The following is a 17,265-nucleotide window of genomic DNA, read 5'->3' as shown; positions in this document are numbered from 1 at the left end:
CAGATGATGATATGAGTATGGCAACAGAGCAGATCGAGTCTTTGCCCAAGGTGCACAGCCCAGTTGAAAAGCCCGGTATGGTCCCAAGCAAACACTCACAACAGAAGAAGCAAGAGAAACAGGAGAAGCCATTCAAACCGAAGGCCAAAGGAGGGCGCCCTAGAGGTCGAATCTCCACACCAGAACGCAAACCTGTCCGCAAGGAACCTGTCTACATCCCCAGAGAGGACGTCAAGAAGAAAAAAGGTTCTTGTTATTTTGTTTTTACATTTGATTTTCTTGAGGTCTGTTATATCTCAATAGCTCAGAATCGGTCCTGTCAGTTGACTGCCTTTAGTATAATTCACCAAAACAAATTCAAACTAAAAAAGTGGATCAGGGCTCTTGAACTCCATATTTTTCTGTTGTTTAACATCCATCTCTCTCTGCTTCTTGTTGTGTCTCTGTCAATGGCCTTGTTTCCTCTGATAATGTAGCTGTGATAAGGAAGGCTGAGCTGACCCAAAAAATTGAGACTTACATCCAATCTCCTTCCAAGAGGACTGTGATAAAACCAGCAGTCCGCGAGACCCGCCCCACCCACCACTCCTGCCCCAGAAGGAGACACACAGGTGACACATTGCCCTGGTCTGTCACACAACTGGTTCTTTCTGCGCTGCAGGACAGTCACCACAAGACCAGTTTTCACTACATTTTTACTCCACTGTCAGCTTCATTTTGTTTTTGGCATCTGTTTGGTTTTATTTGTTGCAGCAGTTTGTTTTTGTCTCTACGTTGAAATAAAATTTTTCTGTCAAACATGTTTCTTTGACTTCATCTTTTTTGGTTCGGTTTGTGTTGTATTTTGCAGTCTCTGTCTATCTCTTTTTTTTAATGTCCTTCTCATTCATATAATTTCAAATGTTTTGATGATTTCTTTGATAATCATGGACATGGTGGATGAAGGTCTTACAGATGATAGAGGTCTTTTAAAAAAAACCACACAACCTCTCTCAACTCTCCGGTCATGCACATCCACTCCACCACTGTGACCTATGTTTTTCAGGCAACTCCAGGTTTTTACGTTTTAACACTGCTACTCTGTACCACGGGCGGTTTGCTTTTCATTTTCCCCTGGTGGACTAAAATTCTGTGTCAGTCAAGAAGAAAGCTCAGTATGCTGCTGCTGCACTGTCCCAATTAGATTATTTTAAAGGTTGCATTGCATAACACGATATCCCCCATTTTGTGTGATATCTTGCCAAGTCTTTTCAGAACAGTGCTCTCAGGGGGGCAGCAACACACTCCCATAGAACATTATATTTGTCATGTCGCTGACACTGCCAAATTTTGGTTTACAAAGCTGGATGTCTTTATTTTTAGATTTCCATTCAGGGATAAAAAGATAATGGAAATCATGTAATATAATCATGAAGTGGGACATTTCAAATTCTCTCACTTATTTTCCTCTAAATTATAAAGGTAACACATGTACTCTGTCTGATTATGTTGATTTCCCTGAAATTCTGTTTCTCTCTCTGCCCCTCAGAGGCCCTGCCAGACAGTCGTCAGCCTCTCAGTGTTGCAAGACAGTCTCGTGACAGAGCACCAGTAAGTAAATCACACCAGCCCAACAATTGCTCAACCTCTGGCACCAGGAACTTTCAGAGAAACACCATAATGAAGCCTTACTGGCCCAGAGCCTGAATCACCAGTTGGGTTTGTGTCAGAGCAACCAAATAAACATCAGTCAAGACAAATTGACCTTGAAGATCAAACCTTTTATGTGTAAAGCCTCTCCATGGAAATTAGAACAATGCCTTTAGAATACAGAGCAGGGATCCAAGTGTGCAGTATCTCTTTAACTTTCTCATAAGCAGCTCTGATGTCTCCGTCACCAGGAACATTAATTATCTTGTTATCTCTCATCGTTTCTGGTGCCATTGATTTCAAACCAGTAATTCCTGGTCCCCTTGCCTTGTGCATCATTACTGTATACACTGAAACAATATGCACCACAATAATTAGGCAAAATAAATATCTCTCTAATTAAGATTCTGTTATGTATTCTGCTCATATGACTTCCACTAAACCTAATTATCTATTCAGACAAACACATTACATAAAGTCTGAATCCGAATCACTGCACAAAAAATGATTGCTTTTCTGTATATATTTATATGATGGTTTCTTTTGATTTTTGTAAAATGTTTGCCATTGTTGCCTTGTTTAATGGCTCTATGCAGACGTAGATAAGACAGATCCATTTAGAATGTTTTTTTTTTAGTGAGTGGGTGTTCAATCACCCTGTGACATTTCTCCTGCGACTGTGGTCGTGATTCCATTTTGCTCCTCTCCATGGTAATGACACATATTGTGTTTAAAATAACACAGTTTCTGCCTCTCTAAAATGTCATGTCATTAAAGTGTATGGTGTCACTCTGAGCCCACATATGCTCTATTTCACCACATATTTGCTCTCTCTATTGACAGTCTCTAAATAAATCTGTTACTATGGTGTGCAGTGCAACTTGAAATCTTGCAAGGGCATGGCGAACAGTATTCTTTCTGCAAGTTCTTTATTATTTGTATGACGTTTAAATGGGAGAACATGCTTCTTTCATTAAAATATTATGTTCACGATGAATGTGCATGAATGGAGCAAAGGAGGTTAAATTAAATGTCAAACACGCAAGATCTGATGCTAATATCTCATTCCTCATCCTTAAATACATTGATAATTGAGAATGCAGACGAAGCACTGTGTTATTTTCCTCCTGTATCCTGTGCTTTGGAGCCATGCTGCTCGCCCACTAGGCTCAATTGTTGCATCATCTCAAGTGTCATGCCCATTGTCTGCCCCTAACAAAGATCCCCACCTCCATATCCACAGTGACTACCTCATTAGACAGACTTCATCCATCCTCAGCAGGGCCTCAAGGCTCTGCAGTATTACAGTGACTCATAGCCAAGGTAGGCAGATGTATGACTTGCACTGTGGCTGTAGGAATTATGGAAAAAACTTAAAAACAAAAACACAATTTTTAAAAATCACTTTCTTTTCCTTATATTCTGCATCTAAACCAGTTGTTTCACCTCCTATTAAAAATAAATCACAGCCATACTGGCCTAAGGATCTTCCTCCTGGTGTGTCTCTCAACAGGATGGTGGATCACGGAGCCCAGACAAGAAGTCTCTGCCCCGGCACACCTCCATTCTGAGTCGCCGTGGGTACCACGACCAAGAGGAGAGTTCCACCTCCATCACCAGCTCCGGCTCAACAGCTCCCCGCAGACCCACATGTAGGCTGCAGCTCCTCCAATCCACTTACTGTACAAAGTATTATTGTTCAGGTGGCATCAGGAAGCACAAAACCAATATAACAACTTCCAACATCAGTCAAAATATCACGGATTCAATCAATGTCTAACAAAATGCTGACTTGAATGTTGATATTAAGACATTTTTGAAAAGTTAAAAATACTCTTATGTATTATGTAGTGCTGTAGTGAAAAGCAACATCATTTTGTCAGATCAAATTTAGATCACTTTAGTTGTCTTATTAGAAATGTACACATTTCATATTCTACTAATAGAATTGCATTTTTTTCATGTTTGATTAGACTAAACCAGTATGCACTGTATCTTCCCTCTTGCTATATTTTTTTTCATTCATTCTGTATTAATCAGATAAGCTTCTTTTCCTAATTCATTTTACTCTGGTCATCATCCGTGCAACAGAATGTCAATTTGTTTTTCTTTGTTTTATCAAAACATTACCTGCTTAAGTACAGATCCAGTCATATGCATGTGCAATTTAAATGCTAGCATGCTACAAATATCCAGTTCTGTAATACCTCTCCTCTCGTGCTTTCTGTAGCGTTCCGCACTGAGATGAGGGCAGAGCACAGGACAGGACGAGCCCCAAGTATGACAGGTAGAAGGGATTTTCTCTACCAGAAACTGTTCACTACAGGATTATTGTAATGTGTTGTGTTAGATTATACAGGTCTACTTGATAAACTGGTACCTGGATGTGGGTAATATATTTTAATGGGATGATAACTGCATATTGCTTACTACAAAACAATTCCAACTTTAAGCCTCTTTACGTCTCCCAAACAGTCACAGAATCAATACGCTCGCGTTCAGCTCGCAGTGGTCACTCTACCCCACGCACTCCTGGGTCCACAGCCATCACCCCAGGGACCCCTCCCAGCTACTCGTCGTCATCGAGGACCCCTGGAACCCCTCGTTCCCTCAGCTTGATTTCCCAGGAGAGGAAGGTGGCAGTAGTCCGCACCCCACCCAAGTCACCCGCAACCACACCCAAGCAGCTTCGCATCATCAACCAGCCACTGCCTGACTTCAAGAACATCAAGTCCAAGATCGGCTCCACAGAGAATATCAAGTACCAGCCCAAAGGAGGACAGGTGACACCCAAATACCTGTAGCTGCTGCTTACGTGTTTGTCTTCCATCTTTGCAATGTCGCTTGTGTTTCTGCCTTTACTATGTGCCTCTGTTTCATGAGTTCAGAGATAGATGCCTTCATTGACATGTTGATTTATGTTAGTACAGGAAACATGTAGAAAGAACAAATTATGTCTCCTCTTAGGTTTTTAGTCTCCTACCACACTGCACCCCTGATTCTGTCCTTGAACCACAGCGCAACTAAGGGTTCAACATCAATAAGAAGAAATGGGCACACAAACAACAACCATGCAATGTCTTAATGTATAAAAACTAAAATTGACCAGCAGCAACATTTTGAATACAAATTGTATTTAAGTGTGCTTAACACATCTGCCTTTTTCTTGTGCTCTGACAGGCGTCCTTCTCTTTGACCTGTTTTACACTTGCTGTCTTTTGTGTCTTTTTCTTACTGCTCTCCACTGTTAGCAGTTATTCTGCTGATTCACCAGAGTGAAAGACCAATGTGTTTAGAAATAACGGTGGAAAAAAAGAATATCAACCCTCACAGCTATTTATTAAGGAATGTGCGTACATTTCAAGGAAGAGAAAAAATAATATTGCCAAATTGTTCTTATTATAATGCATTCAATTTTAAGTTTCCACAGATTTTCAAAAGTCCTTAAACGTGTAAGATAAAGACTGGAACTTATTGAAATCCATAATTTAAGTAATGATGTTGACAACTGACTCCCAACTCTGCTGTTCTCTGCAAGTTTAGCAGCTTTCATGTGTGACCAGTAGTGAACTTCCCAGTGGTTGTCCTATATCCAACTGAAGGGTAGCCATTTGCAGCAAGTGAGGTCACACATAAGTTGAAGTACTTCCTGTCCTCTGCATAAGATGAGAGCCAAAACAAAGCTGTCCTTAGAGATAGGAACACAAGATCAACCGAGCCAATGGATAATTTTGACTAAATATCAGGCTGTACTAAAAAAAAATCAGGCCTCTGTAAGGACAAAATTGTACTTACGGTATTTCTTAAAATTGTCTTTCTTAAACATATCCATTCTCAGGTTCCAAATTCAAACAATCAGAAAAGTGACCTGACTTTGACATCACATTGCATTTCAAAATTGTGAGCTACATTTGTTCCTCCAGTTCTCCCCTGGTCTGTGACCTGAAGCCATCACTTCAGCCTTCAGGAACCTGCATTTCAAATCAGGTTTTCCTTTGCTGCCCAGAATCTGCAATAACAGGCTGTTTGGGAGAGCATATTCCACAGTTTGACAAATATGTTGCTCCAGCATTAGTCTGAAACACAATGTCAGCGCTACAACAGGAAGCACAGTAATGAAAACAGTGATGTGTCTGTAGCCATCAGCTCTTACAAGCCTCCGCTGATGACCTGATTAGGAGTCTAAGCATTTGGCTGACAACTTTATGACTTGCCAAGTCTCTGCGTTCTGCTCTGTGCAGCCAGACACAAAATGGGGAGGGATCGTGCTCCTTACGCCTCCCTGTCAGCTGCAGGAGAAATGGCCTGAGTGGAGTTTCTGTGCATGTTTGCATGTCTGTGTGCGCAAGCATGCATGCTACAGGGTCATGATGAGTGCCACTGCTGAAACTGATGTTCCTTTTATGCAAATTTCTCTTGGAGTAAAGTATGTAGAGGGTAAGACGGATGATAACTTGCACTAGGAATCTAACAGATTTATATCCAGGTTTTAATTTTGGGTGGGGGTTGTGCAGTTAAAGGTAATTTTACCCAGTGTGAATATGTGATATTTGAGATTGCCTGACAGTGTAGACAACCCAGTGCTCCCCATCAAGTGCTACAGGATTTTGGGTGTGGTTGGTCCATGGTTGAGTAGAACTTTGGTCCTGTGTCTACCAGTAGTTTTGATACTAACGTCAGTGTTGAGTATGTTTATTTCCTCCATAGTAGCAGTGATAGGATTTTGCAATGTTTATATTCGATCAAGTGATGGTAATCCTTAAATTAACAAGATGCAGTCTCCCACTCCTCAGTATGTTTTTCTCTTTCTCTTTCCTGACAGCTGTGTATTTGCAAACTGCAGTGTGAGATGTGTATACAATGACTCTCAGCTCAGTCAGTTTGAAAATCTAGAATATAAAGACGCGGGTTCGGTCTGTTGTCAGCCCCCTCCTCTTTCATGTGTCCCCTGTGGCTGAACTATTCTTGAACCGTCCTTCAGCAGCATATTGTATCAGGAAACAATCTACTGTGCAAAACAAGAAATGGTTGTTGTGAGCACAATTCCCATTAGTTTTACAGTTCAGATGGTAAAATACACAGATGTCTTCCAATATTTTAGTCACACATTATGTACAAGTATCCAATATGACCCATGTATACTTTTCCTAACATGTGGTAGCCCTTAACAGCTCCATGTAGTTTTATTATTTTCAAGCAGCTCCCTTAGAGAGCCTCCCTCAGCCACTGACCTGTCCATCATTGTCCTCATAGACGCACACGGACCAAAATACGCCGCCAGAGGCCAAACATAAGGCTTCTTGGATCTGGAAATCAGTGCTGCGCCTCATCTCTGTTACTCTGTGTCTGTCAGCAGCACACAATGTGACCTGGACACAAGACCTGCTGGTACACCTCAGCACTGTTAGTTATGCCACTAGGTGTATTTAGTGTATTTTAGAGCCCTGATATGAGTGTGCCACTGAAAAAGAAAAAAAAAACAGATAAACAATGATAACTTTTTGATCAATTCATTTACATTTCAATGTGGAATAAAGCCAAATAATCTCTTAAATTAAATAATTAGATTTAACAAAAAACTATACAGCTAACTTTTTCTTTACATGATAAATTGATCTCTTTGTATATATAAGTATTTGATTAAGCTGTCATATTTAAGGAAGTAGTCACATTAAGTCAATCATGGATTTTGCTGTTTGTGAGACTTAAGAATTTTATTTCATGGCTTACACATCATTAAACTCAAGAGCTATGTCTTAAAATAAAGACAATAGTTTAATGGAATTTTTAAATGTTGAAAGAGGAAATAAACCAACTTTAATTCTTTAGTAACCTGAAGAATTACAAAGACTATTTAATTTAGTACTTTATTTGTAATATTTTGAGTCATTTTATGCATGTATTTACCTTACAATAACTGTTTGTCATTTGATCATTTAACAAACTAATTATATATAGATATATTATATTTGTACATTTTGTAAATTATAAATGTCAATATTTATTTCAGTGACACACTCTAGGTTCCATAGTTTTCAACAGGTAGTTTTAAAAAATAAAATAATACACCAAGTTTTGTGATGGAAATGCAATGAAAAATTGTAGTAAAAAGTGAAAAAACATATATGGCCATGTCCAGCAAGGTTTGTTTAAATTAGATCACATTTATAGAAACAGGTTATCCAAAGTAATGCATGGTGAAAAGTAGAGTAATGTATTGTCACTCAACTGAAATGGTTATAAACCTGCATCTCTCCTCATCACCTATAGTAGTAGTTCATTTTATAGGACTATAACAGATAATTGATGGCGCTAACAGATGAATGATTGAAATTCTCTCTAAAAACTTGGTGTATTTGTTGATTTTTGCACATTAAACCGCAATGTCACATTACCACATCGGTGTTCACGATCTGGATCTCATGCCATCGTAAAGTCAATACAATGTATATAAATGACCTCACGTTTTTTTCTGGAATTTTTTTTCCCAGAACATTGTTCATCACTTTCCCCCAGCATCTAATCCAGTCCGTTTAGGTTTTTATTCGCATCCACCATGTAAGAGGTCCATACTATCTGTGTATTTCTCCATAGATTCATATTTTAAACAGGAAGGTGGACTTCAGTCATGTACTGTCAAAATGCAGCTCCAAGGAAAATCTGAAGCGCTCTTCTCGAGGAGGCAATGTATGTACTCTTCCATCTTCACCTTCCTCCACTGAGGAGATGGGTGATGGCCCCTGTGTAGTTAGATTTAAGTCCAGTGAAGTGACATGCAGCAAGCTGCTTCGTAGCTTTGTAGTCGAGTGTCGTAGTACATTAGTTACATTTCCCCTATAATCTCTACTTCCCCACTTCAGGTTGATTTTTGCGCTTGAAACTTGCTTATCTGTACAATTCTTATATTTTATACCATATTCTACTGACATACCCAAAAGCAGGTGGTGACAACAAACCAACTGGTCTCAGCCTCTGTTTTTAGCATGAGAGAGCAGAGCCATAAACCCCAGAATAACTCAACTGTCTGGCACCAAGGTGGTCTCACGGTTCGAGAGAGAAAGATGACCAAAGCCATATGTTGGCAAATGTCTCCTGTGCTCGTGTGTACTTGAGTAAGACACTTTAAGTCCCAACTTCTTCCCTACAGAAATCCCTGTCATCATTTATATTAGGTTGGTTTCTACATTCAATCTAGTGCTTCATACTGTGCATCTTGGGTCCAGCCTGTGTCTTGTTGTTATTTCCAATTGTGTGGTTAAAGCTGTTTAAGATCATCCCAGATATCAATTGTGGATCTCAATAGTGGATCTTAATAGTGGATCTTAATAGTGGATCTAAGTTAAAAGTGTTTTTCTTACCCTAGAAATGGTTCAGATTCCCATTTTCTCCTATGGTGTTAGTTTGTACCAATTCAAGTACATGTAGAGACAGTAAATTCAATCTTTCTTTGTTTTAATTTTACTATATAAAAAGGACGTTTATCAGTTAAACATGTCAATCGTCTGCTGTAATTGCATGTTTAATTACACAGGTTGCAGTAAAGATAGAATACTTTTAGCATTTATATTATTTTAATGAGGAACAGATTATAAAAGATCAGTCCTAATTAATTGTTGTGAAGAAGTGAGAATGGTCTCAAGACAAAGAAAGAATAGCTTGGCACAGTTTTTATTTCAAATTTATAGTGAATTACAAGCTTTGAGGGGGATTTATGGTAATGTCTTTTTAATTCAGATCTTTTATAATTTACTTAGGACCCAAAAGGTTTCTTAGACCTAAGGGAAAGCCATGGCAGAAAACACTGCTAAATAAGAATTGGACCCATTTAGTTTTACAACCAACAAGGTCCCATTTGCAAGTTAGTATTTCTCCGATTTTCCATTTTTAAAGCCCCTTGTTCAAAACTGAAATAAACTTTACATTCCGATATGTCTGTCTTTTATACTGTCCCTGTTTTCCCCATAGATGAGATTTGTGTTTTTTTCTTATTCTAAACTGCTAGTTGTGTCATTGAATAATATAATAATAGTAATAATAATGATAGCTTTATTTGTATAGCACTTTCTTAACAAGGTTACAAAGTGCTTAAAAGAAATCCATGGCAAAAGAAGAATGAATTCTAATTAAGGTATTCAATTCACTTTAAGGGCAAAATCATAACCTATTAAGGTCAAGGGCGGCCATCTGCCTTGACCGGTTGGGGTGAAAAATGGGGAAGAGAGGAGAGGTGGGTGGCAAAGAGGGGAAAGAAGAGAGAGATAGGGGGAGGGGGGTTAAGAGACCTTGTATGGCAGTGCTATGAAAGCCATTACTGGCGCTCAGTAAATCAGACGTGAATATTTCTTCTAATATCTATTGAATCTATTTATATTAAAGTAGATATAGGATATAAATGGAATAGTTCAGGGCTCACAGACCTGATGGACTCTTCTCCTCACTCCTCCTCTCCCCCTAGTTTAGTTTCTGTTGCTTTCACTGTGCTGCTGGGAAAATGTGTATCACTGGTATTTATGTACCAACTGATTGTGTCTGCATCTCACTCCTGCTCTCTCTCCTTGCAGCTACACAGAGCTGTTCAGTTATATATTGTATCATCCCTGCACCCTAACAGTTAAAGTTTGACCTGATCTCAATTTGCATTTTCTCATATTTGTATCTGAACAAAGGAAATGTTGACAAGCTATTCGAGTTTCTTCTCAAGGAGTTGCCTTGTTTTGTCCTGTGAAACCTTGTGAAGCTATGATTTTCTGACTGTTCAAAGTCAAAGCAAATTAATTTCAACAATATCTTGAAACGTCATGTTATTCTGTTCCAAAGTCTTTTTCTTCCTACAAATCCTCAAGGGAACAAAAAGCACTGGCTCTCCTTAGCTTCGGTTAAACAGCACCTTCATCTTCGATCACCTGATGATTCAAAGAGGTATAGACGATCTGCTGAGGAGTCACCAGATGTAGAACATTTTAGTACATAAACGGGGGAAACGGGGTCGCGAACTGCCCCACAACTAACTTGCATATCAGAGACAGAATATAAAAAGAGACAGATGAGAGAAATTGTGTTTAAGAGATGTTTGAAATGTCATGCCATGCCAGAACGCCCACGCTTCTTCCCACCTCATTCCTGACCTCCACCCCTGCAGGTTCTCATCCCCAGTGTTAAGCTGGACTATAGCCATGTTCAGTCTAGGTGTGGGTCCTTGGACAGGCGGGGCTACTCAGCAGGAGGTGGAAATGTGAGTCTTGTGCCACAAGTCCATTGTCTCTGTTATTTCTGTATGTTCTTGTATTGTTTTTTTGTCTTTTATTCTTTTCCACCTCTTTTACTATTTCCCAGTTTATTGTAAAGTCACTCATGTATTCAGGCATCAGTGCTCTTTTCCTAGTTGCTCTTCATTAACACAGTGCTTTCCAGTTGTGCTTTGTGTCCTGCAAGGATTTGTTTTAAAACAAAAGGCTGAATGTCTCCTCCAGCACTTGAAAACATTCAGGACTCTAGCCGCCTTAAACATTTTTTGTAGCGGTGCAATTCTTTTTTGCACATAAAGTAGTGTTGATGTGTGTCTTAATGCTTATAGATCTAAATGCACGGATGAGAAAAAACATTTATTCCAGTTATTGGTAGCAAGACTCTAGCCAACACCTCTCATCCTCAAAAGGGATCACACTGCATGAATCTCTTCCCTCTTAGCTGATGAACTCAGATTACAGATGTCTAAAGGCAGCAGGTACAGTGTGTGTCTACTTTGTGTAATGCACATTGTCAGAGCACAGTTATGCAAGCCTAATAAGATCAGATGAAATGACAGCAATTGGGGATATGATACCACAACACCACTAATGGTAACTGTAGATCTAGTTACCTCTCGGATGCAGTGCAAATGGACCAACTGAAGTTGAAGCTCATTTTAATAATTCATAATAAACTTTATATTTGTGAAACATGCACTTAAACATGGTTGGCAAGTCAAATTTCTATCAACCTGTAATACCACAACTAATACCAGATAGTATTTTTTTAATATAAACCATGAAAATAGAGATAAAGATATAACTGCTGGAGAAGTTAGCCAAGCAGCATCCCGATGTTCACCCATGCTGACACAAACCGCATCGAATCTCTGTCTGTGCACTCACACTGTCACGTCTTTGCTAGTGTTGTGCATGTGTAAACAGTGGGTAGATGAACAGGCTACAGTGCAGACTGTACTCTGTGCACATGGTGTCGTGGCTGGTTCATGGTCTGCGTTGTTCATCATCCTCTCACTTTTCCTGTTGAAAATAATGAAGACCAAATCATTGTTTACAAAAGGAGTTATCAGCTGAATCAGTGACTTGGCAAAGTGATTGATGACCACAGGCGTGACTCAGTGATTGTGGTGTACCTCCTCATGTCCGTGCTGTGCTTCAAGCTTTATATCTCCGCTCTGTTTGCTGTCTCATCGATTCACTCCTTTTGTATCTCTCATGTGGTTTTCTCTTCAAATCCCCAGGGTGGGTCACATAGCCGCACATATCTACTCTCCGCCTGTGGCCACTTTCAACTAAAAACACTGATCAGTGTTGTGGTGTACAGTATATCTGACAGGTCCTCTGAAAGTGCCAAAACATTTTAGCTCAAAGTCCAGTCCCCGACACTCACATAGTTCGTGTTCAGTCTTGGTTGAGCTGATTGAACAGACACCAGCAGGTCTCCTCCCAGCAGAGCACAAGGACTGTCATGTAATGGTCACTGGTTTTCTGCTCTTGTGCTGTCTTACTCGTGTTTTCAAATAATTAGGTGCAATTGGACATCACTGTGTCAGAATGTAGATAGCTAAGAAAATAAAAAGATAACTTCAGATCAGATGCACTATATTCTTCTCTGTAATTCATAAAGGTAAGATAGAGATACTTGACTCCTTGCCTCATTTTGTAACTGCAAGCTCCATGTTTTTTCCTTTATTCTTTCAGGTGCAGATACAGTACAAGAAGATTGACTTGAGCCATGTGACCTCCAAGTGTGGCTCTCTTGACAACATCCATCATCGACCTGGTAACCTACAAGATCCTACTCAAGCATCCGATTTACACTAGCACTCAGTCAGGGGTAAATTCAAACCAGTCAGTTGACCTTATTCATCAGAGGGAATCAGCCCAGAAATTAGGTCACTTAAGTCCACCCCTAGTACGAGCTTCAGATACCCTGCAAGTGGTATCACTAACGCAGTACTCAAAGCAACAATATGCAATATTTTAATCTTAAAATAGTAGCTTTAAAATGAGTTTTATGGTTCACTGAATAGAATGGATCCACTGTCATTCCTGCTCCTCACAGTGTAGTCTGGTTTTGCTCCATGTATGTGCATAGAGTTTACATTGATGCAACCCAGGTGAACGGGTACAATCTACTGTGAGAAGTGTGTAACTGACTGATTGTCGCCAGTTAAATTGTAAGTATCGCGTCCAGCAAGCTCAAGAGTATGCCTGTAACTGTAGTTCAGCTAAAAAGACATAGAAGTCATTAAATACCAGCGTTTTTCTGTATATTCAGCGAGGAAACTTTTAAAATACCTATACATTTAATCAGAGTTTGGTGTTTTTGTAAGAGCAGCAGCTCTTCTGCTTCAGGAAGTCAGGGATCATGGGGAATATCAACCGTTCTATTGTGTTTCAGTTTAGTGAGAGGGACGACACAGTTTCCTCCAGGAAAGTGATCGTATTTCTCTCTCTGCATGAAAACCAATTAATTGATCATACATGGAGCCCAACAGAATTAATCAGAGGATGCTAATGAATCCCAGGCAAACACAAAATGTAATAAAAAGAAATGAACATGGATCAGATGTCATTATCCAGATAATGTTACACATTTGAAATCCAAGTGATGAGGCCAACAGACAACAGGGTAGATGTTCTAATACTTGTGCATGTACCTTGTACACGTCAGACACTAACTGTGAAGGAAGCAATGAAATTTAATACACAGACTGACTCTTTGTAAACTGACAATTCGTAACATAATGGAATCAATCTTATCACTAAATGTCTCTTGCCACCACTTAAAAGTAAATTACAAACCATGCAAATGAAGCTCCAGCATTGATCTGGATTGTGGTGATTTGGAAAACAATCCTGTATGAGAAGCAGTAAATTCCACTTGGATTGACTCGATGGATCATTTCACAGACCTCAGAATGTGGGAGGTGTTGGTTTTCTGTGTGTCTCCACCCTGAGTGTGTTTATGTGGAGCAGCATGTTGAACTGAAAACCTGGAACCCATCTTTAATTATTTTGTGAAAGAACCAAACAATCATCATTCACACTGTTGGTTTCTTGTTGTGGTCATCAGACGTTCATCGGGTAAGGAAGGTCTGAGCACAGTGTTTATGATCCAGGGTGAGAGAGCATTATTATTAGCATAATACTTTTGTATTTTTAATTGGGATGACCAATGATGAATAAAAACACCACAGACCAATTTTAGTACTAACAATGTTTGTCTACACCACCAGCAGGGAAACTGAATGACAGTATCTATCAAGTTTCTGGAGTACTTGCTGTTTTGCTGTGAGGTGTGAAAAACCACTTTCCCCTCCCAGTTGGTTTTGCGGTGACGCCATCTGCTGGCTGTCAGCTGTTTTCTTTAAATTTGGTACAGATATTCACTTCAAGGATGAACTGATACTTTATATGAATCCAGCAAAAAAAATTATGTTGTTAGAAACTACACTGACGTAGGCATAAAACTGCAGTGCAGTATTTTTAGTTACCTGTGAAATCTCTCTTAAGAAGCAAACTGTTCAACCACAATAGACGATCCACTATGTGAATCCCAGTAGATACTCCTCTATGTTTCTTACACTTCCTCTACTTCTTCCCAGGGGGCGGTAACGTGCGTATAGAGACTGTGAAGTTGGACTTTAAAGACAAGGCCCAAGCCAAGGTGGGTTCCCTGGATAATGCTCACCACATGCCTGGTGGAGGCAGCATCACGGTGAGTGTCAGCTCCATGTCCTAAATCCATCCTTCAAAGGAAAACAAGTTTTTGAGAGATGGGCAGTATATGACAACACACGCATTTTTATAGTAAATTATATTTAATCTACAAGTCACGCAGAATTTTCAGTTGCATTAATTTGTTAAGTGAAAAGAATGTGGAGAGAAAAATCCCTTTTCCATGAATACAGTATTTCTTTAATGGTATATAGCATAGCCATAATCTTAGAGTAAAGTTTCAAATAATAATTATCACAAACATATGTATTGCATATAAAAAATGTTCAGTCCAATCTTTCAAAAACTTGTTGTATTCCTTTATCAGCCAGCGAGGGTGAAAATAAAGGTATAGTACAAGTTGCTATCAATAAGTCATGTAAAGGTTCATCCAAATGTTCATCAAGTGTTCAGTTATGCTCTGGTGTCAACACAGGACTAAGCAACAGCCTTTGAGTGAGGACTTCTGAAGATGTTGATCTCAAGTGAACTAAAAAAAAAAAAGCATTCAAATATTTTTGATTGGACACATAACGAACATGGTGTATTTCTTCTCCTCTATCTACTTCTCCCATCGCACCTTCTACTTTTATTAGATTGAGAGCCACAGGCTGGCGTTCCGCGACCAGGCCAAGGCCCGGGTCGACCACGGAGCCGAGATCATTACCCAGTCACCGGGCCGGTCCGGCTCGGTGTCCCCCCAGCGCCACCGGGACAGCCAGCTGTCCTCCTCTGGCAGCCTCAACATGACGGAGTCGCCACAATTAGCGACCCTCGCTGAGGACGTCACCGCAGCTCTGGCGAAGCAGGGTTTGTGAACACTGGACCCCGGACGTCCTCGCCATGATCCACTGAAACTTTTTCTGCCCACTCCTGCCACCCTGAGGCCAACCTCAGCTAAACCATGAACATCTCCGCCTCCAATATCCATGTCTCAACTCTGAGTAGAAACACAAATTAGGAGCTACTGTACTTTGGTCCTCTTTATTTTTCATCTCTTTAAAGAGATGTGTGTTATTTCTGATTAATTTTGTTGGCCTCCCACTCTTTGGATGATGTTGCATAGAATAGTTCAGATTGAGCGCTGGTCCTAGATTAGATTGAGGACCAGATATTGACTTTAACTGTCCTGGATCAGTATTTTTGAAGAAGCTACAGCCTTGCCAGCACACCATGCAGCACGTGTTGTTCCTGCTCAGTAACTGTGCATGGACTCCAAAACCCCCTAACAAACCAAGCATCCTTACTGCGAGTCACTCTTGTCATCCAATATATAATATATTCAACAAATATATATAGAAACATGTATAAAAAATACAAGTCTTTGCCATCTAAATGTCCATGAAACATTTTAAAAGGAAGCGACACTATGGCTATAAAATATACCTGTAAAATTGCATAATTGCAAGAACTAGGTCTATGTTATGACAAGCATGTATTGATTCAAATATTAAAAGAGGCTATTTTGTAATTTAAAAGAAGGAATTTTAGTAAGTTATTTCCTCAGTTATTGGATAAAACTGAAACAAGTTCATGTTTTGTAGTTATTAGTTGTTTACAGTGTAACGCTTGGTGACAGTGTCAGACAGCTGATGTGGTGTTGCTAAGGAACGAGTCTCAGTCCTGTTGAAGAGCATCATACACTCGTACCTGCTCAGTAGTACATTATAGGATCGTGTTTACACGTCGGAACGATTTTACACACCAGAGTTTGTCTATATGCCACCATCCGGAAAAGGAAATGGCAAAAGTGTGTTGTCTTTACGGATGCAGGTAATAAGCGTGTGTGTGTGTGCGTGCGTGTATGTGAGCGTGTGTGTGTGCGCGCGTTCGAGCATTCGGTGCAGATCCCACGTTGTTTTACCACGGATGCTACCGTATGTGGATGTTGAGTGGCAATATGTTGGAGAAGAAATTGGATTTCTTTTCTTTTCTGCTTTTTTTTTTGAAAAATCAATAATTAAAACAACATTGGATGAGGTAAAATAAATAAAATGACAGAGGAAACTTCAGTTACATCTGTTTTAAAAAAAATTGTTTGGGTTATGTAGTTTCTCTTTCAGACACCATCTGTGGTATATCCTGCCTCCTGCCTAATTACTGCCCTCACCCGCGACTTGTTTGTTTGCTTCTGTGTTTCTTCTGCATCCCCCCATCTCCGTGTGGCCCCTCCCCACCTCCTGCTCCACCATACAGCAACTGTAAATGTATTTAAAAGGTCAAGTAGATGTACGCAGTTTTTCTCTTGTTGATATGACACCAATTACAATAATTAATGACAATAAAAAGGACAAAAACTGACGCTGGAGCTCTGTTTTCTTTTTCAGATGATTGAGTATGAGTTTGTTTTTTTATTAAAAGATTGACTCACTCTAAAGGTCATAGAGCCAAAAGCCTGTTAGCTTAGCTTAGCATAAATTGTGTAAACAGCTGGTTTCACTATGTCCAATGCTTACAAAATCCCTCTACCAGCATCTTTTGTTGTAACCTGTATAAAATTCTACAGTATAAAAATGATACATTTTGCAGGAAGGGAATTGACTACAAGTTGTATCTTCATATTTAATTTCTAGACATGAGAGTAGAATCAATCTTCTAATTTAATTCTGCATGAAAACTAAAATAACCTTGTTTTCTAAAACATCTTATCTAAGTGTTTATGCTC

General features: G+C 39.5%; 1 protein-coding gene across 10 annotated transcripts in view; it reads left to right on the top strand.

Annotated features, from left to right (window-relative positions):
- map2 (microtubule-associated protein 2) overlaps positions 1-16,901 on the top strand; it is a 73,074-nt gene extending 56,173 nt beyond the window's left edge. For 6 of the 10 annotated variants that reach the window (XM_069533512.1, XM_069533513.1, XM_069533517.1 and 3 more), the window contains 13 exons: positions 4-246; positions 477-611; positions 1,529-1,590; positions 3,143-3,281; positions 3,860-3,916; positions 4,105-4,412; positions 6,883-7,017; positions 8,224-8,316; positions 10,769-10,861; positions 12,579-12,660; positions 14,489-14,601; positions 14,929-14,949; positions 15,197-16,901. In XM_069533512.1, the coding sequence (XP_069389613.1) occupies positions 4-246; positions 477-611; positions 1,529-1,590; positions 3,143-3,281; positions 3,860-3,916; positions 4,105-4,412; positions 6,883-7,017; positions 8,224-8,316; positions 10,769-10,861; positions 12,579-12,660; positions 14,489-14,601; positions 14,929-14,949; positions 15,197-15,418 (1,703 nt within the window). In that variant the 3' untranslated portion in view covers positions 15,419-16,901. The remainder of the gene's footprint in view (positions 1-3; positions 247-476; positions 612-1,528; positions 1,591-3,142; positions 3,282-3,859; positions 3,917-4,104; positions 4,413-6,882; positions 7,018-8,223; positions 8,317-10,768; positions 10,862-12,578; positions 12,661-14,488; positions 14,602-14,928; positions 14,950-15,196) is intronic. The other 4 variants (XM_069533514.1, XM_069533516.1, XM_069533518.1 and 1 more) reach the window with 4 other exon arrangements.
- The last annotated feature ends 364 nt before the right edge of the window (positions 16,902-17,265 follow it).

This window comes from Paralichthys olivaceus, chromosome 10 (genome assembly GCF_024713975.1).
Source record: "Paralichthys olivaceus isolate ysfri-2021 chromosome 10, ASM2471397v2, whole genome shotgun sequence".
NCBI classification, from domain to species: domain Eukaryota; kingdom Metazoa; phylum Chordata; class Actinopteri; order Pleuronectiformes; family Paralichthyidae; genus Paralichthys; species Paralichthys olivaceus.
Note: the sequence above shows the minus strand (reverse complement) of the source record. Positions and strands in the feature narration are given on the sequence as shown.